The sequence below is a fragment of the Lolium rigidum genome, chromosome 7 (genome assembly GCF_022539505.1).
Source record: "Lolium rigidum isolate FL_2022 chromosome 7, APGP_CSIRO_Lrig_0.1, whole genome shotgun sequence".
Classification (NCBI taxonomy): Eukaryota; Viridiplantae; Streptophyta; class Magnoliopsida; order Poales; family Poaceae; genus Lolium; species Lolium rigidum.
The window spans coordinates 273,876,253-273,886,291 of NC_061514.1; the positions used below are offsets into that span (position 1 = coordinate 273,876,253).

Below are 10,039 nucleotides of genomic sequence, written 5' to 3' on the forward strand. Positions count from 1 at the left end.
TCAAAAGCGCTTCAAGTACGAGCAACGCATGAACAACGTGGGGCTTGTGCTGCCTAGATCGCAAGATGCGATCTAGGCAGCATGTCGCTTACCCGATAGAAACCCTCGAGACGAAGGAGTTGGCGATGCGCCGAGATTGGTTTGTTTTTGGGGTTGAACGTGAGTTGTTGTTTATTCCATAAACCCTAGGTACATATTTATAGTCCAGGGGACTTTCTAATGTGGGCGTGCACCAAACCGTGCACGAGATAAAATCTAACTTCTAAACCGGTATACAATCTATTATATTAAGATACACGGGCTAACTAGCCCAAATTCTCCGTGCCAGGCCGCTTCATACTTCTTCCATATGTAATCTCCCAAGCCCATCTCGATCGCGGCCCACCTCCTGATTTAGCCAAAATCTGGTGATAACACACATATACCTAGTTCAGCACTACTCATTTTGATCTTGTAATGCCGTGACAGAAGGGTATAGCAAATAGTTTGTGATGGCCTAAACGGTTTCTGCAAACAACGTGTGTGTGAATGGAGGCCTCATCACACACGGTTAAATAAAACATGTGCGCCATAGAGAAGCATCGCTCACCCTTGCATAGTGATAAAAAAGAGCGCTTGCTGCATACGAAGATCCACATGGCGCAGTAGGCACTGCATGTCCCTTTTCTCGCTCGGTCCTGTCCGCCCTGGCGACATATCACGGCTGACTTGGTGGATTGTTGCGCCCCTGCCGAGAGTAGAAGCAAATCGTTAGAGGTGTCGAGATGGATGGTGTTCATGATTACAACGATGCACCAACGGGGAGCGACTGAGGTGTTCCTGGCAGGACGCGGACTATTGCGGCGGCATGAACAGCGCGGCCGTGATGCAAGCACATAGACTCCACATGACAAATACGAACAAGTAGGTGGGCACCCCACTAGTGTTATCTATGCTAGAGAGCTTGTTTCTCGATGACGACATGTGGCAAGGAGGTGGGGCTCAAGGATGATGGTGTGTGCGTACACAGTACAGACCTGTGCCCCACAACCCCACCCAGTCTTCCACGTTGGTCTGCCACATCGTCCCATAAGAGTTTCTCGTAAGTTTTTTTTCGTAGGTCTAGTATTATTGCGGCTGAGACTCTCAGGTCTCAGCTTGCCTTACCACCAATAGGTGCCATGATTCCGGGCCCTTAATTTGCTAGGGCGGTATACAAAGCGTAAACGGTGATATCGGGCTGGATTGTGTGATTAATTAACAACGGGGACAAATTTGATGGAGTTTCCACCGTTGCCGCCGGTCTGAAGGATCAACGAGCATATGCTGTCATCAACTCTGAGACGCTGTCATACAAACCCTATCCGTAACTACTAGAACAGAACGTAGGACCGAGGTTCCCTCCCTTCTGCCGCCAAATGGCTAGGCAGAGGGAGAGGGGACCAACACTCACGTTTCCTGAGATTGGCGTGGGTCAGGGGGGAGGGAGAACAAGGTTTCCACCCTTGTCAATTATCGTGGGAAGAAGGGGGGAAATGTCTATTCATGTTGCGGTTGGTTAATCAACTATCAATTGAAAACCTATGGCAGTGTCTTACATTGTTTATCAGTTTAGGAAGTATAAGAGTTAGCACTTCAGCTAGCATAGCTCCACACACTTGTGCAATGTTAAGAGTTTCGGCGCATCAGGCAATGGCGGAGTTTGGGTCGTTTCCATGGGGGGGGGGGGCAAATGGGCATATAGGACAAAATTTCAACGTTTTGGGCCAAAATTGGAGGGGCAAATGGGCCAAATTTCACTGGATCCTTCAAGAAATGTCCATAGGCCGGGGGGGGGGGGGGGGGGGCTTTCCATTCCAAAACGGCATGCCGAGAGGATAACCATCGTCACTTATAGGTGCCCGTAGCCATCTCTAGCTAACGAGGTGGGACTAAAGTCAATGGCATTGTGAGGTATCTTAATCATAAGAAGATAGGGGATCATTGTCCCGAAAATAATCAACATGATTAGAAAGTTGAACTGAATCTAGCAAGTGCACGAGCGTATTGGTGAGGCCTCGTGTTGAAGTAAGTGAGGTGGCTTTAGTTTATTCTTTGTCCTTTTCTTATAAGGTTCTTTTGAATAATTTTACTTAACAAAAACTGTGTGTATCATTTAATGCTGTGGTCTAGGGTAGAACCTCTATTTCAATAACAAAGCAAGTGCATGAGATATTTTATTGGCTGCCCTGTCACAATGCTCAAAGTAATATTATTAAAATTAGAAGGAAGGATCGTGCTATCTTTAAAATCCGTTTATGATAGGCATGGAGTTACCTTTTTTTATTTACGGAGATAAACAGTGTTCTCGTTTACTGTTTTACTTTTTCTACGACGGGCCATCTTTTCAGTTCCTGTGATGTGTTGTGTTGCCCCCTGAACGTAGTAGTCTTTGTTAGGAGAGTTCAACTTGCTAAAGCTCGGCTCGGCTCGGCTGAACTTGCTAAGACTCAGTCAACTAGCGATTTAGCTCGACTCAACTCGTTTAACAATTAACTTCAGATTTATAACTTAACTCGACTCGTAAAGCTTGTGAGTAGCTTCCGCGTAACTCGTTAAAAACTGCCAAAAGAGACATGTATTACATATGATGATTTTTTAATTATTTGGACATAAATGAATCATTAGAAATAGCAAGCCTGATAAACCACAACAATCAATAATTATATCCTAAGAATAATATTGAAAGATTAATAGATAAAACACAAATCATATTCACAAGAAACATTACAAGAAAAATCAACAAACCACAAGTGTACTTGAGGTGTCAAATAGCAAAAGAGGGCTTGGGCCGGCAAGACTTAGCCACTCAGGCTGGATTAGCTTCTTTGACCAGATTGCATAATCCAATATTGATTTTTACCGACCAAAACCAGCTACTCACGAGTTGGTGAACTCGGCTCATATAGCTTAAACTTGTTTAACGACAAAAGCTGAAACTCAACTCGACTTGTTATACATCGAGTTTGAGTCGATGCAAATTGAGTTGTGAGTTACTCGTTTGGCTCGTGAGTTTTAAGTTTTAATTTCAGACCTATGTTTGGATAGATAGATTATAAAACAACCGGTTGAGAAACAATGGTTAAGCTGAAAATATTCCATTATATGTTTTAGGAGATGTTTTTACCGCTTCATATGTTCAATACCATTTTTAATGCAAATTTGTACGTACTCAACACTTCATATCTTCTGAACTATCTTATGGGTTGTTCTCTGTTCGCCGTCCGTACGGAACATCCAGAAAAAATAAGTGTGTGTACTAGTATGACGTTTCAACTCCAACTATTTTAGGTCCATCTCCCACACATGTATGCAGGCTTTCGATGCTAAAAACGTTTTTGTACTTTTGAATTGTTTTCCTCTTCTCCGGTGTGTTTCCAATGGGTTCCTTGGTATTGGACATTGGTGTGATCTTGTTGTGAAGGTTTTTCGCCTTGTTTTCTGAAATTAATTAGGCAATTTATATTTTTAATTTATAGATTAAACCTCCGTTTCAGAAAAAAATGATGCGGCGATTTTACTAAAATTCAGCTTATTATCTTGTGGAGCAAGTTTTTCATTATTGCTATTTATCACGGGCTGTTAGAGCAAGTACAATAAGTCCTAGTCAGCTGGCTATAAGGATTAAAATAGTATATTATTGCTTAGTTGGAGGAGAGAGAGTAGGAGAGAGAAGGAGAGTGGGCTCTTATGCAATAGCCAGACTTCTAGCACGTGCTCCTAGGCACTTTGTGAGAGTGAAGGGTGGACCATACATTGATAAAGTACTACATTTTTATAGCTCACTATTGTATATGTTGGCTCTAAGTTGGCTATAAATGACATGGCACTTGGCTTATAGCCAACAGCTGGCTACACTATTGGAATTGCTCTTACAAGGTTTGTGTAACGCCTGGTAATTAAGACTATTGATTGACAAATAATTAGCTGTACTAATTTTTTTATTGTGGAGCAAGTTCTTTATTATTGCTATTCATCACGGGCTGTTACAAGGTTTGTGTGTAACGCCTGGTAATTAAAGACTATTGATTGAAAATCCCTAAAAAAAGGACTATTGATTGACAAATAATTACTAGCTGTAAAAAAATTAATACTCCGTAGCAAAATTTCCCCCGGGCCTCTCCTATATAAACGCCCACTCACCTCACCATCTCAACATCACCTTCCAAACTCTTCCTTCCAAGAAACTTCTGAAGAATCCCACTCCAAGCACTGCCATGGATCTCTCCATGGCTACCGGGCCGGAAGACTCCCTCCTTCTGCTCCTCCTCTCTGCCACCACCCTCCTCCCGCCACTCCTAGCCGCGCTCCTTCTCGCCGCCTCCATCGTGTGGCTCTCGCCGGGCGGTCCGGCGTGGGCCTTGTCCCTCTGCCGCCGCCCGCCGCCAGGCCCGCCGGGTGTGGTCACCGCGCTGTCCAGCCCCGTGGCGCACCGCGTCATGGCGGCACTGTCCCGCTCCGTCCAGGGAGGGGCGGCATTGACGTCCTTCTCCGTCGGCCTCACCCGCGTCGTCGTCTCGAGCCAGCCCGACACGGCGCGCGAGATCCTCGTCAACCCGGCGTTCGGCGACCGCCCCGTGAAGGACGCGGCGCGCCACCTCCTCTTCCACCGCGCCATGGGTTTCGCCCCGTCCGGCGACGCGCACTGGCGCGCGCTCCGCCGCCTCGCCGCGGCGCACCTCTTCGGCCCGCGCCGCGTGGTGGCCTCCGCGCCCCAGCGCGCCTCGATCGGTGCGCGCATGCTCGGCGACATCGCCTCTCTCATGGCCCGCCACGGCGAGGTCGCCCCTCGGCGGTTCCTGCACGCGGCGTCCCTCAGCCACGTCATGGCCGTCGTCTTCGGTAAGCGCTACGACGATTTCGCGAGCCAAGAAGGCGCCGCCGTGGAGGAGATGGTGAACGAAGGGTACGACCTCCTCGGCACGTTCAACTGGGCCGATCACCTGCCGTTGCTCAAGTGGCTCGACCTCCAGGGCGTGCGCCGCCGGTGCGACAGGTTAGTCCGGAAGGTGGAGGCGTACGTCGGCAACATCATACAGGAGCATAGGGCGAAGCGCGCCGCCAGAGGAGGCATTGCCGATGAGCTCTCCGGCGACTTCGTCGACGTGCTCCTCGGCCTAGAAGGAGAGGACAAGATGTCAGATTCCGACATGGTCGCTGTTCTCTGGGTAAGAGTCGCTAATAACTGAACCATATCAAAAAGAAAAGATTCAGATTTTTCTTTTGTATAGTACAACTGGTAGCATTCAAGTGATTGTCGTGCGAATGTTAATTTGGACTCTGCACGTTTCAGGAGATGATCTTTAGAGGGACGGACACGGTGGCAATCTTGATGGAGTGGATCATGGCGAGGATGGTGCTGCACCCGGAGATTCAGGCGAAGGCACAGGCGGAGGTGGACGCCGTGGTCGGCCGTGGCAGGGCCGTGACGGACGAGGACGTGGCCAGGCTCCCCTACATCCAGTGCATCGTGAAGGAGACGCTGCGCATGCATCCGCCGGGCCCGCTCCTGTCGTGGGCGCGGCTGGCCGTGCACGACGCGCACGTCGGCGGCCACCTCGTCCCCGCCGGCACGACGGCGATGGTGAACATGTGGGCCATCGCGCACGACGCGGCGCTGTGGCCCGAGCCGGAGCTGTTCCGCCCGGAGCGGTTCATGGAGGAGGACGTAAGCGTGCTCGGCAGCGACCTCCGCCTGGCCCCCTTCGGCGCCGGCCGCCGCGTGTGCCCCGGCAAGATGCTGGCCCTCGCCACCGTCCACCTCTGGCTCGCGCAGCTGGTACAGCAGTTCGAGTGGGCACCGGCGACCTCGGGCGGCGTCGACCTGTCGGAGCGCCTCAACATGTCCCTGGAGATGGCGACGCCCCTCGTGTGCAAGGCCGTCGCTCGCTAGGGTAAAAGCTGCCGCGCCGCCGCCGCCACCTAGGCTCTCCTGTCAGACTGGTGGCGGCGCTACGTACTCTATTGCCTAGCTGTTGGAGGCTAGCTTACCAGGGTCGCTTTTTTTTTTTTTGTATCTCCATTCATGGCATAGCTAGTTTTGTCTCGTTCCATTGGCAACCGATCCTTTAGCCAATGAGGCAGAGCTAGCTAGGCCATGAGTTACTCCTGCTCCTGGCAAGCTTGCATGCTGTGTCTTGACAGGGTAATTTTGGTCTTCGATAGGTCGAGGTAGTAGTATGTTTTGTTCGGGAGAAAACCTTATGTGCGTGAGTTGAGTTGTCATGTCCTATGTCGAGGAAAATTAGTGAGATTTTGAATATGTTCCAATGAATTATAAACATTGCTTTCTCGATCTTGCTACAAATTGCGCCCTTTGTGAAATGGTGTGCACAACGAAAACTCGTGACCTCGTGCATGCATTGTCACGTTGTGCTACCACCGTGTATCTCGGCTAACGAACCCCCTCCGTGAGAAGCACCTTATGTGTCATGTCGTTCAAAACATGAACGATGTGTCATTAGGTTCTCTCGTGTTAATTAACCCCTCAAAAAAAGGTTCTCTCGTGTTAAGCCGGTTTTGTTATGTATCTACAAACTCCGTTTGTAAATACCAGTGTTCCATGTCAAAAAAAACTCTGTTCGTAAATAAGTGTCTCAACTTTGTTCAGATACAGGTGTATCTATATAAAATTGAGTCACTTAAAAATGCCTTATCTTACTCATTGCATGTGAATTAGAGCAGATAAATAACATGTTACACAATGAATTATTTCTTAACGTTACCCGCTATAATTATGGTTTCCATGCTCCTTAAATTATAGCATGATTATAAAATGAACTAGAAAATAGTGTACCAAGATAAGACTTCTCATACAATGGAAAAAAATGGCTTATGTTTCTAGCTAAGAGATTAATCTTTTAGCTAAGAGAAAATACGCCTCTCATTTATTAGTATTTTCCTCTCCCACAACTCAACAATTATCCTGCCTGATGTAGCTAAGATAAAATCATTATACATACTCTTATTGTTTTCAAACAGGGGGAAGTACACCAGACTCTAGCGCCACCCTCCACCTTCTCCCCTACGAGTTCCATGGCAAGTGCTAGGGGTCGCGGTCGCGGACGTGGCCACCGCGACAAGGGAAGGGGCCGCGCTGCAGGATCCCCATCACCTGAACGCTCGTTGTCACCCAAGGAGGAGACAAACTGATTCGATGCCAAGTTCTTCGAGTTCGTCATCCTCATCAACGAGGACACTTTCGGCAGAAAGAGGCATCCGGAAAAATTCGCGCAATTTCTCACCAGTCTGGAGCTGTCTGGGTTGCACCTGCGGGAAGCCAGCTACGACTTTCGCCGGTGGGCTGTCGAGGTCCTGTTCGACGAGCAAAGGCCAGATATGTTCCTCGACACCGGCTGGGAGGAGTTCGCCCGCGTCCACAACCTATAGGTCGGCTGCTTGGTGAACTTCTTGTGGGAAGGTGACAACGAGCTCAAGGTGAAGGTGTTTGACGACACATCCTGTCGTAGGCACTACCATGGCGACAGTGGCGACAGCAGCAACGACATCGACGATGACCAGAAGCCTATAGTTTAGGTTTTTTGATGTTCTTTCTTTACAGTGAAGATGGCAAGGGCCATTAGAAGCCTCTAGTGTAGGTTTCTGGATGTTCTTTCTTTGCAGCGAAGATGGCGAGGAACATAATTAAGAACCCGGCCTCTAGTTTGGGTTACTGGGTGTTCTTCTTTCTCACCGAATAAGGCGAGGGCCAGCACAAGCCTCTAGTTTAGGTACCGTTGGTGCTTATCTGTTTTTCAACTATGTAAACGATGAAACCTATGTAAAGTTTCTATATCAAATAAAATTTATTTATTTACATTGCTCATTTAAAGTGTGCAACCTCTCCCCATGTGCCAGCGCAGCAGCGCTCCCTCCCCAAATTGGTAATGGGAGCAAGTGTGGGCGCCCCCATAGCGCACTGTCGGCGCACCTGTCGGTGTCTATTTGAGACACGCCGGTGGAGATACTCTAAGATATCCCTCATGTCCTGAAATGAAAATTACTCATTCCATTTCATAATTTTTGTCAGGGTTATTATGTTCCGACTAGTTCTCAGATTGGTCAGTGCTTGTGTACGTCTTCACACATGTTGTGACTTGCCAAGTGTGAGAAGAGTCGGGACCTCAGGCGTAACAAACTGTGACACTCTGAAGTGAGAACGGCCATTGACTCAGGTACAAGTGTATTCGTACAGGCCGTTAGCCAGTCGGTTAGTCAACCATCCGGAATGCCATGCCGTACTCTGCAGGTACCGTTGACAGAAATTAAAACCTTCAACCAGTGCAAGTGCAGCCTGCATCTGCATTCAGCGGCGCCCAAGAAGTTTCTGGAAGGTCGACTCTGGGTTGTGTCAAGCTGAAGCTCTACCCTGGTTTTTCTTTTCTTCAGTTTGTAGCTAGACTACATGCGCACCATCTGCTATCTCATCTTCAAAGTGTGTACTCGCCCATGAAATGCTTGGAGAAGTTTGGTAGCCAGGACAAAAAAAACCTAAAGCGTATGATTCCAGGGCCCCTTGCCTGATTGCCATGATCTGATATAACATCTCACCTAGGAAATAATATCTTGTGACGTGACAGGGTCGAGGCGCGTGCATGCTCTTTCCCTGAACGGAAAGAGGCTGTGTGCCTCTATGCAGTGTGCTATGCTGTTGGTATGCAGTGTCCTATGGGGTTATATTTTATGCTACCATTAGAGATGGGAACTTACTTGGAAACAAGGGCAAGTGGGGGTCATCATCTCATGATTGCCGCAATCTTCAGGTGTGGGTGAGATTGGGAGAGCGATGGCAAAGATCTCGCGGGATAATGCCCACAATTAGTCTTGTCTGATGGAAAGAATGGAGCTGTGAGATGAGATGTCAGTTTTCCGTCCGCAAGACATGCATGTGTCACATGCTCAGAACATCATCTCAACCCACTACTCCCTCCATCGACGAAGAAGAAAGAGGAGGTTTGTGTTGTTTGGACGGCCAATATTGGCTCAACATATTCTCCCGGAGAGAAGAAAGAGGGGATTTGCTTTTGTTCTAGATGGCCAATATTGGCTCAGCGAATTCTCCCGGGAAAAAATCAAGAGGGCCCAATTGGCGCGCATCTAACAATTAGAACAAGAGGTTTATCTAGGCAGACACTTCTGCTCCGGTGCTCCTTCCCTGGCAAAATTTTGGACGCGTCAAACATAACAACGGTGGAGATCTTTTCATACTTGTTCGTAAGTGGGGGTATGATCGTAATTTCTGTGTAGGTCCATCATCCGTACAACCTTGTATAGGCATGTATGGCCCGCGTTGTGTTGTACCTCGTTTTTATACGTATCCATGATCACACGTGTGTGTGCCGAAATAGAAATGTCCTATAAAAATCTTGCTCAGGTGATCTTTTTTTTTCTTACGTGATGTACACATATTGTATCAATACAAACGGGTATATATGGGCTGGATGTGGGTTTCAGCGGACCCAACACAGAAAAAAAAATCAACTATGACGCTTCAACTTGTTTAGGCGTGGAGCTCTCACTAAAAAAAAGAGTCTTGCTATAGGTACGTCAAATTTCGTCAGACATTCATACGATCCTACGTGGATGCGTTGTTTTCTCACGCGAGGCTGGAGGCAAACGCGAACCTGGGTTTTTAGGTAGGGCCGAGACTTGGATAATATGGGATCGAGCCGTCTCTCTCTCTCCTTATGGTATGTCCCACCTATCAAATAATCTTTTTTTTTACTTGGCCTTAGGGCATCTCCAGCGGGCCGACTCATTGGGTCCTGGCTTGTCCGATTCGGTCCGTATGGAGGGCGGACAGGCCACGCACGCTCCAACAGGGCGATGGAAACAGACCAACCCGTCCGCCCCGACGCATCCGTTCACCGAATTTGGGGAACCGATTCGTTGGCACAGACAATGAGTGTGTCCTCCCGTGTCCGGCTGCGTGCGTCTTGGGCCCGCATGAAAGCGACTCAACGGTCTTCTACCTCTGGTGCGGTTGAGGCCGGCCGCGCTCAAGCGAGCGTCAGGGCGGGTC

The 10,039-nt window shown here is 48.5% G+C and overlaps 1 protein-coding gene across 1 annotated transcript; it reads left to right on the plus strand.

Annotated features, from left to right (window-relative positions):
• Window positions 1-4,235: 4,235 nt before the first annotated feature.
• LOC124678846 (cytochrome P450 78A5-like) lies at window positions 4,236-5,911 on the plus strand. The gene is made up of 2 exons (XM_047214693.1): window positions 4,236-5,186; window positions 5,312-5,911. Exons 1-2 carry the CDS (start codon window positions 4,236-4,238, stop codon window positions 5,909-5,911), a joined length of 1,551 nt encoding a protein of 516 aa, XP_047070649.1.
• The last annotated feature ends 4,128 nt before the right edge of the window (window positions 5,912-10,039 follow it).

Excerpts from the sequence above, each read along its gene's own strand:
- LOC124678846 (XM_047214693.1), top strand. The coding sequence starts at position 4,236 with ATGGATCTCTCCATGGCTACCGGGCCGGAAGACTCCCTCCTTCTGCTC. Across the intron at positions 5,187-5,311 it reads ACATGGTCGCTGTTCTCTGG|GAGATGATCTTTAGAGGGAC; the intron begins GTAAGAGTCGCT and ends TGCACGTTTCAG.